This window comes from Cervus canadensis, chromosome 11 (assembly GCF_019320065.1).
Source record: "Cervus canadensis isolate Bull #8, Minnesota chromosome 11, ASM1932006v1, whole genome shotgun sequence".
Lineage (NCBI taxonomy): Eukaryota > Metazoa > Chordata > Mammalia > Artiodactyla > Cervidae > Cervus > Cervus canadensis.
In genome coordinates, this window is record NC_057396.1 from 43,004,940 (window position 1) to 43,029,396 (window position 24,457).

At 45.6% G+C, this 24,457-nt stretch overlaps 1 protein-coding gene and 1 non-coding gene across 2 annotated transcripts; one reads left to right on the forward strand and one right to left on the reverse strand.

Annotated features, from left to right (window-relative positions):
• Positions 1-11,700: 11,700 nt before the first annotated feature.
• Positions 11,701-11,773, reverse strand: TRNAK-CUU. Its single transcript has one exon. It is a non-coding gene; the product is annotated as a tRNA-Lys (tRNA).
• Positions 11,774-18,208: 6,435 nt separating this feature from the next.
• CAVIN3 (caveolae associated protein 3) lies at positions 18,209-20,062 on the forward strand. Its single transcript, XM_043482192.1, has 2 exons — positions 18,209-18,848; positions 19,434-20,062. The coding sequence occupies exons 1-2, from the start codon at positions 18,465-18,467 to the stop codon at positions 19,839-19,841; spliced, it is 792 nt and encodes a 263-aa protein (XP_043338127.1). The 5' UTR covers positions 18,209-18,464; the 3' UTR covers positions 19,842-20,062.
• Positions 20,063-24,457: the final 4,395 nt, after the last annotated feature.

Sequence of the window (24,457 nt, forward strand, 5' to 3'; positions counted from 1 at the left end):
GGGCAGCACTTTGTGACTAACCCTCAATGCCAGGAGGTTAGGTCTTCCTATAATATATTGTCACTACATCTAGCACTTTTGTTTCAAAGCATTTATCACAGTTTCAATTAATTATTTTCATAATTAGTGACTACTTATTATTATAGTCCAGTCTTTTCTACTGGACTACAAGCTCCTCGGGATCAGGGTCCTACCTAAGGATACTCATTGGAGCTATTTTGTAACAACAAAAATACCAGGAATGGAGAATTGGTTCAAGACAATGTGATGGAATACTATGTAGTCTTTAAAATGAATGAAGCTCATGCCACCCTCCTTCAAGTCCCACACAGGACCTGTTGACAGAGGATGAGAAAGCTTAAGGTTGATTTGCAGAAGGCTCTGCACAGAATGCAGCCACGAGGCAGAATGGGCAGGAGGAACAAAAACCCATCCTTCCCACTGCCTGGTGATGGGAATGTCATTACTCATCATTATACTTTAATAATCATTCTCCAAATGTTAGCTTCCTGACACCAGGGCTCTTGTACTACCCAAATCAAGACTATTTCCATTAGGGGATTTTAATGGTTGCACTAGATTGGAAACTGGTCATTTACATTTCTCATAACACACAGCAGAAAGCAGACAAAAAGATATCCTGGTGTCATTTAAGATGATTAATCATGACTCTTATTGGAGAAAAGTGCTTTCCCCCACTCAACAGTTTATTTTATATGGTGGGAGATTCTCCAGAGTAATACTCTTGGCCTCTCTCCCCAGAAGTTAATAACTTAGTGGACTCACAAATCTGACAAGAATAAACTGAACATTAGCTCAGCATCTCCATTTCTCCTTTTGGGAGTTAGGTGACCCACAGAAGCATGCATTCTGTAGGCTGTTTTAAAGGGACTTGTCCCAGTGGGGAGACTTCAGTTTTCTAGCATGACCTATGACGGGGGAAGCCTCTATGTCTGGGGTTCACTATTGGAAACTTCATTTATCCAATAATGTGAGCCCCCTTCTTCAATTTTAACTTAAAGTAATAAAAAGTAATATTGACTTCTACTTTTTAATTGGCCTTAAACTCAGGGCAGGGAAAGAGGGGGCTATTTATTGAGGATCCATAGAACTTCAACATCTGATTCACTGAACCAGGAGCCTTAAGAAATAAACAGGGAGTAGAATCTGGGGACCCAGCTAACACGTGAAGAGGCTTTGGTGAGGCCAGGGTCTGTAGCTTATGTCTGGACTTTAGTAAACATGTGTTTGTGGCTGCAATGGTCTGTGGACACTCATACTTAGCCATGTGGCTGGATTTTTTTTCTGATGGAGTTGTTTTTATCCTTTGTAACTGGGCAAGAAACTTCAGGTTTTAAATGTTAGATATGTGGGATTTTCTCCTTGGTAGGTCGTCGCAAGTCTCAGAGTTTGAGCCACAGGTGAGGATCTGTTTTTATAGAGACAGGGCTATGGATTAGCTATAAGCGTACAGAGGATGGGTCTTTCCTGCCTTCAGCCAAAAAGCTTCTGTCAAAGGTCATGTAGGTGACCTCAACATTTACAACGACAGGGCTTAGCCAGACATGACCCTGGGAGGTGGGGAGGGGCACTTAGCAGGGAGTGGCTCAGTTGACACTGGCCTTGGCAGGGGCCTGCTACACAGGATCCAACAAGCACAGGTTGGTCACACTGCTCTTAGGAGAGATACAACCACAGCAAAAGTGAGAGCTTTGGGTGTAGGGTGTTACAGTTCATCCTTGAACCACTCAGGTATTAAACTTAACATATGTGCATGGGCCATGTGGGGGCCACAGAGATGCTGAGGGGCTGCAGTGACTTAAACTGGAGGAACTGCAGCAAGCCTTCAGTCATGGAGAAAAGAGAGTCCTTGTGTATGTGAGCCTTTTAGATGGGAGAAGGGTGCAGAACAACTAGGTATTAGCTGTATCATTCATCAGTACAGACAGTCTGCTTCAAATATGATTCAGAAGAGTGTTGTTTTGAAATGACTTCATCCAAGAAAGGGAGTTATGGAGGGACTAACTTCCTCTTACCTGGGATGACTGAAATGGATGAATAAAAAAGGCAAAAGGAGAAGCATCTAGATCTAAGTGCTCTTAGAGAGGATACCAGAACACAGTGATGTGTCTGTTATTAGCTCAGAAACAGTGACTATGTCCTAGATAATTTTAGCAAGGTTAAAAAAAATATAGATTTCAGAGATGACTGGAATGACTCCTTCTAAAAGGATCCAAACTTAGGAAACTATTAAGAGGTAATTTCTCTTCTCAAAATGAGAAAGAGAGATATCACAGAATGAATAAATTAGAGATAAAGTTATAATTTACTTTTTTTGTGTGTCAGAAGTATTTTATTGATGTTATCAGTTTATCTGCTGAGTTTGGTAAGCAGGAACATTCTGATTCACCTCTACCATGTTTTGACTACAGTACCTTCAACTGTATGGGAATTAAAGACACTTGAAAAAAAAACACCACAATACCATTATGATGCTCAAAACTTATTTCATTAATATTATTGAATATTCAATTAACATTCAAATTTTCCAAGTTATCACATAATTTCTTTCAACTCGTTTTTGGAATCAGAACCCAAATAAAACACAATCATTAATATTAGTTTATAGATTTCTTAGATGTCTTTTAATCTATATTATTTTCCTTTCATCACTTTTTTTTTTCTTTGAAATTTATTGGCTGTGGAACTTGGGTCTTTTATCTTGTAGAACATCCCACAGTATGCATAAGTTGCTCTGTTATCTTTAGAGATGTTTCCCTGCCTCAGGTATTGCTGGTGAATTGGTAATTAGACCTGGAGACTTGATAAGATTCAGATTCGACTTTTGACTTGATCCTTCTGTGGCTGGGGGCTTCCCTGGTGGCTCAGAGGTTAAAGCATCTGCCTCCAATGAGGGAGACGGGGTTCGATTCCTGGGTCGGGAAGATCCCTTGGAGAAGGAAGTGGCAACCCACTCCAGTATTCCTGCCTGGAGAATCCCATGGATGGAGGAGCCTGGTGGGCTACAGTCCATGGGGTCACAAACAGTCGGACACGACTGAGCGTCTTAATTATGTAACTAACTATCTTTCTGTGGCAGAGGGGTCACTTCTCTGGCAAATTTGGGACGAATGAGTTGGGCATGCTCCACACAACACCTCTCTCTTTAGCCAGGCTCCCCAGGGGACACAAACTATGCTTTCCTCCTCCTATGAAGTAAAATTAGAAGGGAGACCGGGTCGGGGAGAGGGAGAGCTAGCATTTTCTTGCCCAGAGCAGGTAGGTTAGTTTTCCTAATCCTGGAGTTCAGGATCAAGAAGCCGATTGCTACTAAATGATACAGACACATTTGCCAATATCAAGTTCTTCAGTAGTACTATTGTTATCTTGGTCTCTCATTAGCCTTGTTCTTTTGCATCATTTCTCAGTTAGTTCAGAACTTTGGCAGAGAATGGAGGGCTATTATTTACAGGTGCCCCTAAACTCTATAACAACCATCAAGGATGCATAGACTTACTACTTCTATCAGACAAGCTGCTGTGCCTGCCCGGCCCACAGACCTTGTGGCCTTGTTTACCACATTCATCTCATTCCTGCACTGCTGGGCAGCAGCTGACTGGGCCTGACCCAAGGCTACTGGTTAGATGCTCATTCCCTCAACTCTCAGGAAATTCAACTAAGACACGATGGCTGTAATATTTCACAGTAGGCACTTGAGCTGGATTGAGATGGCCTTTTTCTCACCCTGTGCACCGCTGACAAGAAGGTGCAGAGAGCCAGCGTCCAGGCACGTGGTGCAGGCATGTGGACAGGGGTGGAGCTGAGCGGTCAGGAAACTTCTGAGAATCAGAGGGCGAAACCTGGCTCTCTGACCTGCTTGTTCCAGGCCCTCAGGTTTTTCTTGTCTTTAGATGCTGGGAGATGGTCACTTGACCCTGTGTTTGTGAGATGGAGGGAATTATGTTCATTGGACTTGCTGAAGAAAACACTAATATTTTGGAAGAACTTTTCATAACAAGCTCATCGGAGGTAGAAGCTGAGAAGGCAAGGGGTCTGAGTATGGGTAACACCTCTGCAGGGGACAGGGACAGCCTTTGCTGGTCACTGTGGAGAGAAAGGGGAGGAAGAGTCAGTGACACTGATGTGACACTCTCTAGGACCAACTCTCCAAAGTACTCTTCAGACTACATATCTCTTGAAATGAGAAATTTTCAGCTTTCTTAGTGAAAATTGTTGAAAGGGCTGTGTTTGACATCCAGATTCATGTGAAAGAATCGAGACAGCAGGAAGGAATGTGGGCCCGTGAGTGATTGAGTGTGATAGCAGTGTATCAGAGCCTGTAGAACTTTGGACTTGAATGGGTTTAGAACTAATTGTTGCTGTTTAGTCACTAAGTCCTGTTTGACTCTTTGTGACCCCATGGACTATAGCCCATCAACTCCTCTGTCCATGAAATTTTCCTGACAAGAACACTGCCATTTCCTTCTCCAGGTTCAGTTCAGTTCAGTTCAGCTGCTCAGTCCTGTCCGACTCTCTGCAACCCCATGAGCCGCAGCATGCCAGGCCTCCCTGTCCATCACCAACTCTCGGAGTCCACCCAAATCCATGTCCATTGAGTCAGTGATGCCACCCAACCATCTCATCCTCTGTCGTCCCCTTCTTCTCCTGCCCTCAATCTTTCCCAGCATCAGGGTCTTTTCAAATGAGTCAGCTCTTTGCATCAGATGGCCAAAGTATTCGTGGTTCAGCTTCAGCATCAGTCCTTCCAATGAACACCCAGGACTGATCTCCTTTAGGATGGACTGGTTGGATCTCCTTGTAGTCCAAGGGACTCTCAAGAGTCTTCTCCAACACCACAGTTCAAAAGCATCAATTCTTCGGCGCTCAGCTTCTCCAGGGGATCTTCCTGACCCAAAGATCAAGTCCAAGTCTCCTGCATTGGCAGGCAGATTCTTTACCACTGAGCTACAGGGGAAGCCCCCAGCTTAGACCTAACTGTAACCAGGTGAAGTCTAGTCACTTTGAATGCCTCATTTACTTCCTCTTCTATAGGGCAGCATCTAACCTATATGAAGACCCCAAAGTTTCAGTCTTATGGCCTCTGGAATTTGTTACCTCTGCAGTGCTGTCTTGTCATTAAGGGTATTTTTTCTCTGCTCTCCATTTGGTCTGTCACTGCCGAGAGCTCCACATTGTACCCCCATTCAATGTTTCCTTCCATTAGTCAAATGTTGGGCAGATCTTTCTTCCCCTTACTGTTCTCTCCCTCTCATCTCTCCAAAGTTACCAACAGCCTGGGTGGATATCCAGGTTCTTCACTGAAGAGATAAAGCAATTTCAGAAGGAAGTTCAAAGTCAAAGAGAGCAGGATATAACTCCCCTAATGTAGACCTTTATTCTCAGAGGGAGGGATGATCCCTACAGATCTGGGTCCTTCACAAGCTCCCTGACTTTTAGGTGTAAACCTCCCCTTCTCCATGGGCCCCCTTTGAGGGGGTGGTTTTATTTAAAACCACCAACTTCCACACCCATCACAGGAAGGGATCTCACTTCTTGGGTTACCCACTTGGGTCCTTGGATTCTTTAATCAACAGAAATTGATAAGGGGCCAGATGAGGAATTCAAGCAAGGTTTTATTGGGACTTGTGGTGCAGCAAGAGTAAAAGCAAGTAACAGTTTCCCTTGCTTGCTCGCTGAGGGGGGCTGGTTCCTTACATGGGGTGAGGGTAGGGGCAGATTGATGAGTTGGGCCTGAGGGGTGTCTTGGAGGGTGCCCACCAACCCTGGTGATGCTGTGTGCATGGATCGTGGGCAGTACCCTGCTTCTGCTCTGGCAACTCAGAAGTGGCGGTTGGGTTTTGGTCTTTTTGTACCTTATTGTTCATAATTTGCCCCATCTGCACATAGATGCAGTTAGTTTTAGTCCCTTATAGCTTCTTTGTATTGCGTTACTCCAGAGGATGTTTGTCCAGGTACAAGCACTGCAGCAAATGGTCTCAGGTCCTAGGTCCCAGGCTGTCTCTCTTGGATCTCTTTCTCTCTCTCTGAATTCACCACTTTTATCCTACCCTGAAGTCCCAAATCTGAGTGTGCCAATTGGAGGCAGGTCCTCAGAACTTTAGCCAGAAGGGCACCTATTATCACTCAAATTTTGCAGACTTGTGTGCACAAGAGTAGAGATGGGAGTGGGAGAGGAAGGTGAAGAGCCTCCAAGTATGTGGTAGTCGTGGATTTAGCTCTTCCTGGCTGGATTTCCTTTTCAATATTCTTACACATGTGAGTGGAAATCATGTCAGTTCATTTGATTAATAGAATTGTTATACAAGCTCATCCACCGCTCCCAGGAACAGACATCAATTTTTAGAGAGTACAATCCAAACCCATATTAAAAAAGGATATATTTCTTCAATTAGAAGGGCGTCTCGCCTCTTTCCAAGTTAGCAGGCCCCATTATTGTGCATAAAAGAGGTCTGGTTTCTTTCCTGCTCCTCCTGAGAAGCTATTGAAATAATAAATAAACCGTATTATCCTTTAATGGCCCCTCCCTTTTGTTAATTCAGGAAGAGCTCCAGACTCAATAAATTGTTTTAACAGCCTACTTTGGGGGCTGAGGTAGCTGCCAATTCTTTTATAATAAAGCCACCTTCATTTAAGTTAACCGAGATAGTTTTTGTCCCTTGTAACCAACCGATACTTGTCTAGAAGAGAAATGGATGCTGGCAGGTAGGTTTGCAAGCAATAGACCTCAGTGGAGTGTGAATGTTGTTCCCAGCATCACTGCATGATGCTGAATGGTGAAGATTTGCTTATCCTGGGAAGACCAGTTTGGTGAGGCCTAGACAGCTTGAGGGTGCTTCCCAGGTGGCTCAGTGATAAAGAATCCGCCTGCCAATGCAGGAGTTGTGGGTTCGATCTCTGGGTCGGGAAGATCCCCTGGTAAAGGAAATGACAACTCACTCCAGTATTCTTGTCTGGAAAATTCCAAGGACAGAGGAACCTGGTGGGCAAAAGAATCAGACACAATTTAGCGACTAAACAACAACAAGACAGCTTGAGTGAGTTTTTGTTTGTTGCAAAAAAGTGATGCCTGAGTAGGATCCACTATAATAAAGGCCTGGAGAAATATGGAGAGAATGTGAGGGACCCCGGCATGATGCCTCATTCTGCCATGTTTTGTGGTAAAGATTAATGAAAGTGAAAAGTAAAAGTGTTAGTAGCCCAGTCATGTCTGACTCTTTGCAAACTCATGAACTGCAGCCTGTCTGGCTCCTCTGTCTATGAAGTTCTCCAGGCAAGAATACTGGAGTGGGCGGCCATTCACTTTTCCAGGGGATCTTCCAGACCCAAGGATGGAACCCAGGTCTCCTGCATTGCAGGAAGATTATTTACCATCTGAGCCAAACACTGGCACAATTCTAGGCTAGTTCACCAAAGGTTCAGACTCTTCTGGTATGAGAGTTTGGGTCAGAAACCCTGGTAAATCCTGACCTGTGTAGGTATTGGTTAAAAGCATGGGCACATGACATGAGTTATAGAGGACAGACAAAATAAAAGCCAGCTTTACTTCTTAAACTCAGTTGTCAATGTCTCATCCAATTTGCTTTGGTCTTTATTTGAATTTAAATTTAACTTAATTTTATATTATTTTGTATATATTTAACCCAATCTATTTTCTGAGATTTTGCCTCTAGACTTAACCTACTCCCCTCTTCCCTCTTTCTCATAATATACGTTTTAAAAATTAATTAATTTATTTTAATTGGAGGTTAATTACTTTACAGTATTGTGGTGGTTTTTGCCATACATTCACATGAATCAGCCATGGATGTACATGTGTTCCCCAGCTTGAACCCCCTCCCACCTCCCTCCCCATCCCATCCCTCAGGGTCATCCCAGTGCACCAGCCCTGAGCACCCTGTCTCATGCATCGAACCTGGACTGGCAATCTATTTCACATATGATAATATACATGTTTCAATGCTATTCTCTCAAATCATCCCACCCTCGCCTTCTCCCACAGAGTCCAAAAGTCTGTTCTTTACATCTGTGTCTCTTTTGCTGTCTTGCATATAGGGTCATCGTTTCCATCTTTCTAAATTTCATATATATGCATTAATATACTGTATTGGTGTTTTTCTTTCTGACTTACTTCACTCTGTATAATAGGCTCAAGTTTCACCCACCTCATTAGAACTGATTCAAATGCATTCTTTTTAATAGCTGAGTAATATTCCATTGTGTATAATATTAATATTTGGAATTTAAAATCTCTGTTTTTTTCCCTTCTCATTCTAATGGTCCCAGATTGACACAAAGTTTGAGAGAGGGAGTCCCTGATTTGGAGAATGTAAGCTTTGGTCAGGGACTAAGTAGCAGGGGCTACTTTCTGAGAGATAGCCCACATGTGATAGTTAAGAGGTCTTTCTGCACCATGCCTTCCCCAAGATCCAGGTCCCACAAGCTTTGTGCACTATGTCAGTAAGCTGTAGGCTTTCCCTGTCACAGTTGCTTTTGGTTTCAACCAAAACACTATGGCTTCAGCCTCTTGGGACATCTAATAGAGGCTGAAGTCTTAAATCTAGCCTCAGATCACAGGCAAGCCTAAATAGTTCAGCCACAGAAAAAGCTTATTTTTGCCCCCTTATCTCCCACCCACTCACTTGCATAGATAAAACGTATCAAGGCCTGTGGAGATCCTAAACAGGGGGTTATTTACAGAAGATCAATTAGACACAAGGCAGAACAGTGCATTCATTCTTGTCTTTTCTCAACCTTTGTTGCCAGAATATCCCCATGGTCTGAAGACTCTTTAAGAGTGGGCACATCTGGAAATGAATGTGATGGTGACTTCTCTTGGACCCACTCTGTCGGCTTCAGGGAAAGCCAAGGAGCACCCATTAAACATGCCAGCCGGGTGCAGCCCTCCAAGCACTGCAGCCTGTCTGTGACCAGGCCCCGTACACTTGTCGTGTTTCCCCTACGCCTACCCTTGATTCTCTCCCGAGCTTGGTATATCAGAAGCAGAGGCTTAACTCTTAATAAATGTGCTGACTCTTAAGGTTCTCATTGCAAATGTGATCCACTTATTATTGGTGGTCTACCTTGCTCAGCAAAGCAAACAATTTTTTTTTCAGTCAACAAATTTGTATTGGGCCCTTTTGTATTTCAAGGCTCTTCTGTTATTGGACTCTTGTCATCAAAACTAATAACTAAAACATCTGTTGAAAGTAAGTGTGGAGTATGTTTATTTTTTTAATTCAAAATCACATCCTACAAAGAAAGCCCCATCATCTTTCTCACCACCCTCACCTCCCTTTCCGGGGCGAGGCAAGCTTACAGTGAACATCCTAATTGGTTTCGCCGCACAGACAGAAGGCAATTTTGTTATTTTGGCAGACACGATTTTTGTAATACTTCCCCTCAAAGGGTAAAATCAAGAACCATAATTCCCATATTCAAGGTAAACCATGTTGGAAGGTATATATTTTTGAGAGTGCTTGTCCAGGTCTTGTAGCATGGGCCCATTTCAGAAACCACTCTCCTGTGTCCTTATCTACCAGTTTTAAATGGGCCCAGAGCTGACAGAAGAAATCACTTCTCCATGAATTTCTCTGTAAGTAAGTTCATTCATACTGATCATTTCTTGTTCAAGATGTGCATTTCTTTGTCTCACCTTTCAGAGAAACCCATGGGGTTGTTATTAGTAACATTTGGGACCCAAAACTCACCCCGTGGACTGGTATTAACTTAGAGGCATGGGGTCCAATGTGGTAACCACTTGCCAATAGTGACTGTTAAGTTCTTGAAAGTCTTGTTGAAGACTCTTGAGAGTCCCTTGGACTGCAAGGAAATCAAAGCAGTCAATCCTAAAGGAAATCAGTCCTGAATAGTCATTGGAAGGACTGATGCTGAAGCCGAAACTCCAATACTTTGGCCACCTGATGGGAAGAACTGACTCATTGGAAAAGACCCCGACACTGGGAAAGATTGAAGGCAGGAGGAGAAGGGGATGACAGAGGATGAGATGGTTGGATGGCATCACCAATTCGATGGACATAAGTTTGAGCAAGCTCCAGGAGTTGGTGATGGACAGGGAAGCCTGGTGTGCTGCAGTCCATGGGGTCGCAGAGAATCGGACACGACTGAGTGACTGAACTGAACTGAAGCTCTTGAAATGTGAGTTGTGTGATTGAGGATTAAATTTTAAATTTTATTTAATTTTAATTAAAACTTTAAACATCTATATGTGGCTGGTGGCTATCATATTGTACAGTGTAGGGCTAAAGACGTCCTTAGACAAATTTAGGAAATTGAGTTTTGGGTCACACTGCTTGTACACCAGGCTTTCCCAGGTGGCGCTCAAATCTGATTTCCTGAGGATGCTTCAATTCCTAACTGAAGTGCAAAGAGCAGTTTCCATTCTTTCTTTGAAGCTTCACATTGTAATTGTAGAACCTCCATAAGTATAGCAGGGATCCACACATTACATTATCTGTCCTCATAAATTTTCCCATTCTAGATGAAACCATGTAAGATATGGTCTCCTTAATATCTTGTACACATTTTCCAACTATGGAAGTATATATATGTAAATATCTATCTTTATTCTCTTTTCTTTTTTACTTCTTCTTGCTTTCTTGTTTTTTGACATAAATCTTTAGCCCACATCAATAGGATGGCTCTGGCTCCCTCCTATATCCTCCTCTCCTACATTAGCTTCCTAAGCAAACCGACTGTGACTGAAGCTACTTTGCTGGGAACATGATTCCAAGATCAACTCCTCTCCCAGCTCCTTCGTCTCTCTCCCCTGGTGCAGGCCCTGAAGCAATCCTCTAACTCTTGTGGGGCAGGAGTGCCTTGCTCATTGCTCTCTGGCCCTTTTCTCTGGCCGTATGGCTTAGATGCAACTTTGTGATAGAAAAAAATTCTGAACCATATGCTCTGCTTATGTCAATTAATACGTCTTCCATCCAGTTCCCAACAAGAAGAAGGACTTGTGGTTAAGTTGCAGCTCTGTCAAACCAGCAAGTTGAAAAGCTGGTAGTAGACTGATTCTGCAACATTAATTATACCCACCGGATACCATGGGGGTACTGTGATACCATCATACTTAACTGGATGGGGTTTGATCCCAAAAAGCTGGGGTATCAGTCTCAAGGACCATTCTGCCAGTCTCAAGGATCATTCTCGTCCTTGGATTAAATGGGCAAACTTGCAGATATAAAACATCTTTGTTTTTTTTTTTTCCAAAGCCTCTCAAATGTCATACCAGACTGGTTTAATGCATGGATTATTATACATATGTTCTGGTTCTGTTTTTTTTTCTTTCTGACTGCACTGTGCAGCATGTGAGCTCTTAGTTCTCCAAACAGGGATTGAACACAGGCCCCGACAGTGAAAGTGCTGAGTCCTAACCACTGGACCACCAGGGAATTCTCTATGGTCTGTTTCTGAGAGCTTTCTCTTCCGCTTCTAAGATCCACTGAATCCAAATAGGATAAAGAATAGTCAATAGGTTGCCTTGTCTTGCGCAATATTGCTCAACCATGCCATTTGCCTTAAAGTGGGATGAGACAGATAAGCCAGTGCTATTCTTTGCCCAGCATAGGCTGGCTTCTTCTACTCACCTAATTGAACTGATTATCAACTCTCTCTCTCCCTCCCTATTTTTTGGGCAGGGGGAGGCTTGCAAGATCTTAGATCCCTGACCAGGGACTGAACCTGGGTCCCTGGCAGTAAGAGGACCAAGTCCTAACCACTGGACCACCAGGGAATTCCTAACTATGTCTTCTTTTGACACCATACAAATGATAGTGAAGCTGCTCAGTCATGTCTGAATCTTTGCGACGCCCATGGACTGTAGCCTGCCAGGCTCCTCCATCCATGGGATTTTCCAGGGAAGAATACTGGAGTGGGTTACCATTTCCTTCTCCAGGGGATCTTCCTGACCCAGGGATCAAACTCAGGTCTCCCACATTGCAGGCCAACTCTTTACTATCTGAGCCGCCAGGGAAGCCCACACAAATGATGCAAATGATAGTTATTCTTCAAACAAAATCTCATAAGTAAACACCATCCACCTAATGCAGTGCTAAATTTTATGAGTCAATATTTCCTGGTTATGGAAGATGCTGGATGGCTTGTAATGACTTCTCTCTCCTTGGATGCAGCCCCAGAGACACAGAGGAATGCTTGTACTAAGATGAAAATAGCTGCAGGGCTCCAGCTGTATACGATTTCCTGTAAGTCACCACCAGGCTGGAATTGCTGCCCATGGCATCTTGGCTGAGCCCATCTTCAATGCCCCATTCTGCCTCTCAGTCCATGGGACTGCCTCTCAGATGTGGGGCATACCAGTCCCTAGTGATCTGCTCCGTCCTCCATCACGTGGATGGTAAAACAGGCTCCTAGATCAGGGGAACGCCATATTAGCTCAAGATAGAGCCCACAGGGGTTTCTGAGTGATTTGCTAAGGAATGCAAGCTCAAATCCAGACGAGGCTTTCCCCTGTGGGACTCCACTGAATTCCTCGGATTACAGAAAGAGGTTCAATAGAGTCTATTCAGTCACTTCCAGGCTTTTTGCCTTTTGAGTGTCCCAGGACGTTTTTGCAGGAGGAGATCAACTCCTACGCCCTGACAACAATTACACATTCCAAAGTTCTGGACTCCTTGGCCTCGTCTCAGATGCAGGCTTCTCTGATGTCCCCCATGGCATATTGATTGATTTACTTGGTTGTTAAAACTTTTTTTTTAGGAGGAGGTGAGCTGAATTTTTTAGTTAATCAATTAATTAATTTTGGCTGTGCTGGGTCTTCGTTGTGACTTGGGCTTAAGTTGCCCCAGAGCATGTGGAATCTTCACCCTCAACCAGGGATCAAACCTGGGCCCTCTGCATTGGGGGCACAGAGTGTTAGCCACAGGATCACCAGGAAAGTCTCAGAACTGCTTGTGTGTGTGTGTGTGTGTGTGTGTGTGTGTGTGCTTCTAACCTTCTGGTAGGCATTCATATGTGTAATAATTTCCTAGGGTTGCTGTAACAAATTGCTATACAATTAGTGGCTTAAAACAATGGAAATGTATTTCCTCACAGTTCTAGAGGGTAGAAATACAAAATCAGTGTTGGCTAGGCCCACACACCCTTGGAAGGCCCTGAGGGAGAAGCCATTTCACACCCCTCTCCTACCTTTTGGTGGCTGCTGGCGACCTCTGGTGTTCCTGGGTTTGGGGCTGCCCTCCAATCTCTGTCTCAGTCTTCACGTGGCCTTCTTTTCTGTATCTCTGTGTTTTCTCCTCTTTTTGTAAGGGCACTAGTCCCTGGATTTAGGGCTCACCCTAAACCTTGGATGATCACATTTCAATATCCTTAATTACATCTGCCCTATTTCCAAATAAGGCCACATTCACAGGTACTGGGGTTAGGACTTCGACATATCTTTTTTTGGGAAGTTACTCAACCTTCTAAAATATGAGATATGAAAAATAGTGGTTTGAGGGATACAAACCACTTGGTTCTTGTCATGAAAGCTATCCCCAAACCTCTTGGCCATAACGTACCATTCCAGGATCTTCCATCCATGTGGTTTATTTTGATTTCTGGAGCGAGTCCTGGTTCTCATTTCCTGTTGCTCCAAACTTATAGCTCTTTTCATTGCCAGCGGCACAGAGCTCCCTCATTGTGTGCGATGGCCTTACCCCTTCCGCAGACAGGATGTCTGTGACAAAGGGTGGAAGGCAGTGCCTGTCCACTGAGGCTCATTCCCTGCTGAGTGGGTGGTTCTGCTTGTGCTGCACGTTATTACTTTACTTTTTTTATTGAAGTACAATTGATTTACAACATTGTGTGAGTTTTAGGTGTGCAGCAAAGGGATTCAGTTTTGTGTGTGTGTGTGTGCATACTCAGTCAGTCATATCAGACTCTTTGTGACCTCAAGGACTGCAGCCCGCCAGGCTCCTCTGTCCATGGAATTTTCCAGGCAAGAATACTGGAGTGGATTGCTATTTCCTACTCCAGGGATCTTCCCAACCCAGGGATTGAACCCATGTCTCCTGTATTGGCAGGCAGATTCTTTACCCCTGCATCAACTGGGAAGTCTCTCTCTCTATTTTTTTTTTTTCAGATTATTTCCCATTATAGATTATTATAAGATACTGAATATAATTTCCTTCCTGTGCTAAACAGTAATTCTTTATTACTTATCAGATACAAACTACTATGCATGCTGTTACTTTTGATTCAAAGTTTAAGTTCCTGGAAGATGTCCCTGTTTAGCAGCTGAAAGTGAGGCTCAGGGTCAAAGGTATTCCTTGTACAATAAACACACAACCATTTCTCATCCTTTTCCAGGTTTTTTTTTGCATCCCATAATCAAAAACTGTTAGGCTGCAATGCTACATGAGACAATGAACAAAATAATCGAGCAGCCTCTGGTGAATCTCTCTACTCACATCTACATGTAAGCCAGCAATTATCTTTCAAAAGCAGTATAATTCTCAGCTGCTAGAAGCAGTCCCTTAGTTTAGAATCCTAAATGTTTTTACTTTAGGATCTGCCATTCTCCTCATTTCTCCCCAAATCATCTTTATGGGAGAGGCAGAAATCACAGAGACCTCAAGTCTCCTCTTTTCAAGGGGTAGAGCTGACCCAACTTGCCCAGGGTCAGTCATTGAGTCTCCTCTGCACCTGATTCAAAGTATGTAGCCTTTTGGATAACCCAAGATGTGGCGTGTCTAAGAATTCCAGGGTGGACCAAACTCAGACTCTAAAGCTCAAACACTCCCATTAGCTGCTGTTTTTTGCTGTGATGGGAGGTATCACACACATTTCACTACCTGTCATGGACTTAGGTACTACTGCTCCAGGAAGCCCCCATCCATCAGCTGGATGCCCTGTGGCCGGTTGGTCCCCGGATCTGATTGCACATCCCCAACTCCTCAAGGACGATGTTAAGAACTATAGTGTCCCTGCCACTTACGTTTCAGGGCATCTTTGCAGCATCCTACAGTGGAACATCTGGCCACTGAGAGAAGAAAGAAAACAAGGCTGCAGAATGATACCATCTAAGGTACTGTAACCTGATCTTTCAGAAGTTTCCTTGGGTTTCCTCTCAAGGAAAGAGTAACCACAGCAGATACAGGCAGGGGTTGGGGGGCACCCTTGAGTCAATCTGCACTAGGTAGATACATTCCAGGCAGATCCAGCCCTCATGAAACTAGAGGGATTTTTTTTTTCTTACATAAAGACAACCCATCCTCAGAGTATTCAGTAATGTATGTTCTGGGAAAGGGACAGGCCAATGTATAAAAGGAGCTCTTGAGAAGCAGGGCTGGCAATACTTTGTTTTAATTTTTTAAAGTATTTCTTTACTCAAGCACCAGAGCATTCTACTAATATTTGTAAGACTCATTATATCTGGGCAAATGTTTGATTGTCTACATTCTACAAGGAGTCCTCAGGTTCTATTAACTCTTCCTACAGAGAACTTTATAATCTGAGAGAATTAACCAGGGTGGCCATTTGGAGGAGGGTGGGGGCGCATCCTGGGTAAGAGGTTACTGTGATACTGATGGTGATCACGTAATGCGTATGTTAGTCTCCCAGGGTTATCAAAACAAATTACCACAAACTGTGGCTTAAAACAATGGAAACTGAGGCTAAAAGTCTGAAATCAAGGTATTGGCAGGGTCATGCTCCCTCCAAAGCTTTAGGGGAGTATCCTTCCTCACCTCTTTCAGCCTCTGGACACTTCAGGCATTCCTGGGCTTGCGGCAGCATGACCCACTCTCTGCCTCCAATGTCATATGGTGTTTTCCGTGTCTGACTCTTTCCTTCTTGTAATGACACCAGTCATGTTGGACTAAGGGTCCACCCTACTTTAGTACAATATGATATTACATCTGCAAAGATCTTATTTCCCAATAAGAACATATTCACAGGTTAGGGCTTGAACTTATATTTTTGGGGGGACATGATAAACCTGCACCAACTGGTTTCCGTTTTTCACACCCAGATCAAGGAGTTGGAGGGAGTGGGTCCCAGTCACATCCCTGACTTAAGAGAATAGAAATCTTTAACTAAGATCAGGTTGCACTGCCTTAGAGGGTATCATTCTGTATGATTTACCATTCTGCTCTCTTTCCTTCTTTCTATCTTTCTTGGAAACTGCAATACAGCTTTTTCTTGGATACTGTGTGATCAAGGCCATGCCACTATAATTTCTATCAATCTGGGCTTTGTTGACTCAGGGCATTCTTCTGGGTTGCCCCCAAGTTACTTTTATGCACCCTGTGGGCTTCTATTTTCCAAAATCCACTAGTTTCTACTAGTTTCTATGGCTATTATGCTTGAAGTTTTGGAGACACCAGCAAAATCATCAATGGCTATATTGCTAAATTTTAAGGTCCTCTTTGTTCAACATAACCATAGGGGAATTCAGCAGGCCTTTGAAAAATATCTATACGCATAGTTCTTGTTTCCAAATGCACTGGATTTCTTTAGTACCATTCCTTGAGGATAGCGATTCTTTCATAGGCTTCCCGTAGCAGACATTTTTGATTGACTATCTGCAGCAATACTCAGATTTTTTACATAGAAAACCACTTTTCTGCCCATACCACCCATATGCTCCTAGAGAAACTGACCCTACCCTGCTCTAGAAGTGGGCCTAAATTGTCAAAAGGTAATTATCAGCTCTCTTGTCAATGATGGGTTAAGGAATTCAGGTTTAATCCCACCAAGACATAGCCATACACTTTGGTTCTGGAATCGCCATTTAACTCAGTGGAAAGCAAGTGAAAAAATTCTGAGGGGCTCTGGGAAATAAATATCCTACATTTTAAGACAGTTTCCTCTCTTCTCTTAATTTTGTGCAGAGATGGGAGGCCTGGAACTGCTGTAACCCCCCTGCTCTCAGCCTGGAACGCAGCTGACACCTGGAGGACATAGTTGAGAGAGCTATGACTGACCCACACTTAATCATCACTCTATCTACCATGGTCTTTTTCAATTATGTTTGGGTTGGATTTCCTGAGTTTAAGAACTGTTTAAATTGGGTTCTCTGTTCCCTTAATTTGAAAGTATTCTTAACTGGCACATCCTGATGGGTCTCTCTGAGCAAATATAAATCCACTGAAGGAGATGGTGATTCCCTCAGGTTCCCAAGGAGCAGAAGGGTCAGGCTCCATGGAGAATCTGTAGAATTTGGTCTCCAACTTAGCATCACTGGATTTCTGGAAATAATAATTTCACTCATCTGCTGTCCTGTGTAAACCAGACCTCAAGTCCTTGCAGGCTCATGTAACTATCCCCTGAGTGACAGTTTCTGCCATAGTCATCAAGTGATCCTCACAGACCAGATGAGGAGAGGAAGGACAGAGATTCTACAATCAGTGAACTGCCTGGACTTCTGAGCCTTCTGTCAGTTTACCAGGTATCACTAGAGACGAGGCATGGGGTTTTCCACAGTGGTGAGGTAACAAATTCACCACCGGCATCATTAACTGGATCCTCTATGCTCACTCTCTCCCATCTCCAGGCAGCAATTTAAAATCTTCACTCTCAACAGACATTCTCACCTATTTCCAGAGAAAAATTAAAAAAAAAAAAAAAAAATCAGGTGGGAGCCGACAACCAACCTCTAGGAGAAGAAAAGCATAAATACCAGAAACTAATCTAAGCCTTTGAAAGATTTTGTAGGAAGAGGTGTCCTGCCAGGCCTCCAAGTTTGGGGTGCAGGAGCTAGGCCCTCATGGGCTCAAAGAAAGCGAGGGAGGAGACCTAGAAGAAAGAAAATAGGGTAATGCTACCCTTCGAACTAGAGAAGCAGGAAATGAGGCCTGTGGCCAAACCCTGGTGATGACAACTAGGAAAATACCAGAGGATGCCTCCCCACCCACTCCGCCTCTCCTCTGTCTACGTGGCCTGCTGGGTCCCAAAGTGAGGCCTCGGGCCCAGTCTTCGGTCTGTATCGAAACAGCCAAGAGCCTAGGGGTGCAAACACAGCCCTCTGAGGCGCGGGAGGCCGAGGGCAGGCGGCTGCAGAGGCCCTTTGGTTACACATTTGCCTTGCTGACATAGTTTCTCTGCCCACTCGATGCATACAGCAACATTTTCCAAGGCTTGCCCTTTGCCTGGGGAGAGAGTACTTTCCAGAAAGAGGCACACCAGGGAATTGGAGTGGAGGAAAGGAACTCGAACTCGTGAGAGTCAGTCGGGCGGGGTGGGGCGGATTCCAGGCCAACCTGCTTCCCCGCGGGGCCCCGGGCAGGGCGGCAGAGAGGGGGCGCGCTTCCGAAGGACCCCACCGCCGACATCCCGCCCTCTGCCCTCCCTCCCGCCGCCGCCGGGGAAGGCCAACTCCGCCTGCCTGAGTCACGGCTGAAGCTGGGGAGGAGCCGGGGAAGGCGGCCCCAGCGCAGAACGCAGCCGGCGGCTTCAGCGGGAGCCAGGCAGGGCGGTCAGGAATCATGGGGGAGAGCGCTCTGGAGTCGGGGCCTGTGCCCGGAGCGCCGGCCGGGGGCCCGGTGCACGCCGTCACGGTGGTGACCCTGCTGGAGAAGCTGGCCACCATGCTGGAGACGCTGCGCGAGCGGCAGGGGGGCCTGGCTCAGAGGCAGGGCGGCCTGGCGGGCTCCGTGCGCCGCATCCAGAGCAACCTGGGCGCGCTGAGTCGCAGCCACGACACCACGAGCAACACGCTGGCGCAGCTCCTGGCCAAGGCGGAGCGCGTGGGCTCGCACGCGGATGCCGCCCAGGAGCGCGCCGTGCGCCGCGCCGCCCAGGTGCAGCGGCTGGAGGCCAACCACGGGCTGCTGGTGGCGCGCGGGAAGCTCCACGTTCTGCTCTTCAAGGTTAGTGACCTCAGGCGTCCCCGGATCCGGGGCCTTTTCCCGCCTGCGGGCCACCCTCTGGGGCTCCCCCTCCCATCCGCGTGCCGCACCCACATTCCTGACCCCACCCTCTTCCCTTCTCGGGGAACCCACTTCCAGGGCCGCACCCACTTCCCACAGCCCAGCCCCAGCCTTCCCTCACACCCCTGAAGGCAGCCTGGCCAATGGACGGCCGCCCAGCTCTCGCTCAGGCCACGTCCACAGAAGTTGCTCCAAGTCCCAGCCCATCCCCAAATGAAAGTAACGGTGATGGAAGTGCACCCCGAGACAGTTCGCCGCCTCCTGCTGTTCTTGCCCCTGAGGCCACCATCCTGTCTCACGCCCCTAAACGGGTCCGCAGACTTCTGCACAGTTCGCCTGTCCTAGTTGTCCCCACCTCCCTCCAACCCGCTCCCTATTTTCCCACGCCTGCCTAGCCTTTTCCCTCTGGGCTGCGGAGGCTGAGGGTGGGGCGGGTCCCCCTGGTGTAACTCAGATGCGGGGCTCAGGCTGGTGCGGCTCTCGAGAGGGGGCTGCCAGGGCCAGTTCTGTGTCCTTCACTTGCAGGAGGAGGCTGAAATCCCAGCCAAGGCCTTCCAGAAGGCGCCGGAGCCCTTAGGCCTGGCGGACCAGGCTGAACTTGGCCCACAGCAGGCCGAAGCCGAAGCTGAGGAGAGCTCGGACGAGGAGGAGCCGGTGGAGTCCAGGGCGCGGAGGCTGCGGCGCAGCGGCTTGGAGAAGGTGCAGAGCCTGCGAAGGGCCCTTTCAGGCCGCAAAGGCCATGCCGCGCCAGCACCCACGCCTGTTAAGCCACCTCGCCTTGGGCCGGGCCGGAGTGCTGAGGGCCAGCCGGAAGCCCAGCCTGCGCTGGAGTCCAAGCTGGAGCCGGAACCTCCGCAGGACACCGAGGAGGATCCCGGGAGACCTGCGGCTGCCGAAGCGGCGGCTGTGCTCCAAGTAGAGAGTGCGGCCTGATGGCCGGTGCCGCCTGCCTCCCCTGTGCCTAATGCTAGTCCCCAAATAAATCTTTCTCTCAGAATGCAGCATTCCCGCCCAAATAAGGAGTGAATCCTGCAGCCACAGCCCAGCGCTGGCCCTCCCTTCCCGGCTTCTCTAGCCCAGCACCCTGTGTCCTCTAAAAGAGCAGCCACTCACACCTGTTTACACTCACCATCAATAAAAGTCATGTCACCTAATCCGGACTCCATGTGAAGGGGTGGGGGAAAGGTGGTGCAAGAAATAAGACAGACTGTTGGCACCTGGAATGTGACTTCAGCTTCAAGCAGAGCATTGTGTGATTTCTCATTTCCACTGACTCCTGGGCTCTACCCCAGTGGCACATAGAAGTGTCCTTCTGGCCACTTGCTCCTTCAGCACTTTCCTCGTAGGGACATACAAGTGTGATTTTTTTCCCCCCAGCATCTAGTACAGTCCCTTGCTTTTAGGCGCTCAACAAATGCCAACTTGCGGTTTTCTTCTTCGTCACTTCTTCCTCTACCACCTCCAGGACTCTGTTTTTAGCCCTCTTCTCATTCTGGGTATTTTTCCATTAACACTCACCCCTGGGACTTCCCTGCTGGCCCAGTGGTTGAGGCTCTGTGCATTGGGAAAATACAAAACCAGAAACCACTCACTGGCAGGCCTCTCCTATCAGCCATGTACACCCTAGACTATGGTCTTGAGATACTTTGGAAAAGGAATCCAAACTCCAGATGTGTCCACAAGAAGCAGTCTGCTACCTTTTAATTAAGTTCAATTCCACAGCTGTTTATTGAGCACTTATTACTATGTATCACTCAAAGCTGCTCTTCCTCCTGTTTTCTCTACCAGTGAAGGGCATCATCATCCACACAGAAACCGGGGAGTCTTCATTGGCTCCTCCTCTCTTTCCTTCCCCCTACCCCTATCCTATTGATAACTCTGACCTGTGCTCTCTTGTTAATACCCATTGTTGCTGCTCTATGTCAGCCTTTGTCTTTCATCTGACTGTTATATGAACTGCTAATCTGATCATATCACCCTCCTGCTTCAGACCCTTCAGTGCTTCTCCATCAGCTTCAGAATAAAATCCAAGTTCTTGAATATTACCTTCAAGCCCCTTCATGAGCTGGTACCTGCTCTTTTTTGTAGCCTTACCTCTTGCCACTTCCCTTCATTCTACTATTGAATCACCGTGAGCTGTGTACTCTCACTCTTATCTCCACTTTTCCTACAAAAGTCATCAAGGTACCCTGTTTTAGGGCCAGATGCTTCTCTTCCTTGCTCCCAAACACCACTTGCACACTTCAGCACTAACTGCACTAATTGTGATTGTTTGCCATTACTACTCCCCTGCCCCCCCGCCCCCCACCAAATCCACTAGACTGTGGCTCCTTTGCAGTAGAGACTGTTTTATTCATTTTAGTGTTTTCCATACCTAATGCTATGGTTGGGGCACAATAGGCTCTCATGAGCAGAAGAAAAAGTGGGAAAGGGGTGCCTTGGGATGGGAGCATGGTCATCTACCCATTCATTCAGTCGTTGTATAAAAATATTTTGAGTTCCTATTATGTTCCAGACCCTGTAGTACCTCTTGTGAACACCAAGATGACAATCTCTTCTGAGGCCTTCAAGGATCTCAGAGTTTAAGGAGATACAAACATATAGTGACTGATGTAAGTGCAGTGATAGTTATACATAGTTTATTTTGAGAGGAAAGGGAGAAGGGACACATCCTTACCTGAAGGAGGAAAAGTAGAGGCTGTTCTTGGAAAAGGTAAATAGAGGGATGGGAAACAGGAATCGTGAGGGGCATAGAGCTCAGTGGTTAATGGTTTGGGTTCTTAGTTCCCTCAGCTATGAAAAGGGATAATGATAGCTCCTGTAAGGCTGATGTGAGGGTTAAATGATGTAAATGCCTAGCACAGTGCCTGGAACACAGTTTGTTTCAGGTATATAATTTATTTGTCCATACATTTGACAAATATTTATTGAACTCTGAGTGTCTGCCAGGCACTATTTTAAGAGCTGGAGATATAGTGGCACACTAGAAAGACAAAATCTCTGCTTTCCTGGAGTTAAGTTCTTGTAGGAGGAAGCAGATAAAAACCAAACTTACAAGTCAGATAAAAACAAGTAAACATATGAACTATAAGGGCCTCCTGATTACGGGAGCTGAAGAAAACAGTAAGGATACAAATAATGATTGCAGAGGATGTGTACTTTAAGTGAGAATGTTAGGATGAGAGTTCAACGGTGATGTTTTAAATGAATTTCTGTGGATTCAGTTAGAAAAGTCCAAGTCCCTACCTGCTACAACTGGTGGGAAGTCTGTTTTCAGTCACTTTAGGGCTCCTCCCCTTCCTTAGATCCTCAATTATACCAGAGGGTTCACTCTATCTCAGTGTCCCTGATTGTATATCTCTGTTGCTATTGCTCCTTGTGACCACACGATGCCGCTGTTAGGGCACCAGTGCCTCATCCTGCAACCCAGAGGTCTGCCTATTCAGCTCTATGCTCTGAACTAGAGATCCTTCCATGGAGGGTGACTGCAGTAGCTCCATTTCCTCTGGAAAAATTCAGGGCTCCTCTTGCAGGCTCCCGGAAAAGCCTTTGTGCCCAGATTATGTTAGCTTCTCGGCTGCCACTCCTTTCAATGTTCTGCTGTTACTGAGGGGCTGGTCTGAACAGGCTCAGTTCTCTATCCCTAAAGAAAAATAAATTCTTGTTCCATTTCCAAATCCTTGGAAATCCAATTTCCCCCCCTTTCAGCTCACACACAAAATTAAGAGCACAAATGCACATTTCTCACACAAAATATCTTGACAGCTTATCAGAAGCACATAAAGTCTCAGAGATTCTGGACCCTGATCCCAAAGGCTTGGCTAACTTTGGTGGGAGGGATGTTACTTTTTGTTCTTTCCTGGTGCTTCTACTGCAGCAAATAATAAAAATCAAGTTAAAAGTTCTCAATAGTTCTCTTTGTGACTTTACATTTTCCATTGTTACTGCTATCATTATTATTAGTAATGCTGGAATACCAGACTATCTGACCTGCCTCTTGAGAAATCTGTATGCAGGTCAGGAAGCAACACTTAGAACTGGACATGGAACAACAGACTGGTTCCAAACAGGAAAAGGAGTATGTCAAGGCTGTATATTGTCACCCTGCTTATTTAGCTTATATGCAGAGTACATCATGAGAAACGTTGGGCTGGAGGAAGCACAAGCTGGAATCAAGATTGCTGGGAGAAATATGAATAACCTCAGATATGCAGATGACACCACCCTTATGGCAGAAAGTGAAGAAGAACTAAAGAAGCTCTTGATGAAAGTGAAAGAGGAGAGTGAAAAAGTTGGCTTAAAGCTCAACATTTAGAAAACGAAGATCATGGCATCCAATCCCATCACTTCTTGTCAAATAGATGGGGAAACAGTGGAAACAGTGGTAGACTTTATTTTTTGGGGGCTCCAAAATCACTGCAGATGGTTACTACAGCCATGAAATTAAAAGACACTTTATCCTTGGAAGGAAAGTTATGACCAACCTAGAGAGCATATTAAAGAGCAGAGACATTACTTTGCCAACAAAGGTCCGTCTAGTCAAGGCTATGGTTTTTCCAGTAGTCATGTATGGATGTGAGAGTTGGACTATAAAGAAAGCTGAGTGCTGAAGAATTGATGCTTTTGAACTGTGGTGTTGGAGAAGACTCTTGAGAGTCCCTTGGACTGCAAGGAGATCCAACCAGTCCATCCTAAAGGAGATCAGTCCTGGGTGTTCATTGGAAGGACTGATGCTGAAGCTGAAACTCCAATACTTTGGCCACCTGATGCGAAGAGCTGACTCATTTGAAAAGACCCTGATTCTGGGAAAGATTGAAGGCAAGAAGAAAAGAGGACGAGAGAGGATGAGATGGTTGGATGGCATCACTGACTCAATGGACATGAGTTTGGGTAAACTTCGGGAGTTGGTGATGGACAGGGAGGGAGCATGATGGCATGCTGCTGTCTGTGGGGTCGCAAAGAGTCGGACACAACTGAGCGACTGAACTGAACTGAACTGAAACTAAGGTTAATGGAGACACTGACACAGAACCAACTTGTCATCCGGTATATGTGGCTTGTAGGTGGCTGCTTTATCCAGGAGGGAGGCACACTAATTTTGGATTACCAAAATTCAGAGGCTGGTTCTTGATTTTTAAGATCAGAAGTACAAATCTACTATGCGTTCCAGCATGGTTAGGCTGAGAGGGATTTGTCTGAAATTACCAAACTCAGAAAACACTGATTAAATTGAGGGCTGGATTCATTTCTCTGAGAAGTCTAACTGGTAAGTGAACTACAATAATCTAGCTATCTAGTCAGAGTATTTTCCATCCTGCAAGAAGGTTTACATGGGAAACTGAAGTAAGATCTTAAAGTAAGGAAATAGAATAGAGAAAACAGGATGACGATAACGAGCGGGATTATCCAACCTGCATGCTCGTTTTTTTTGCTGTGATAATCCTCTTACATGGGAAAGAGTATCTACATTCCTGGTAGGAAGTGTCTTCCTTGTTAAGCACTGGACATCCTTCCGGCTTCTCTTCATTGAGAGTTGAATCATATATTAG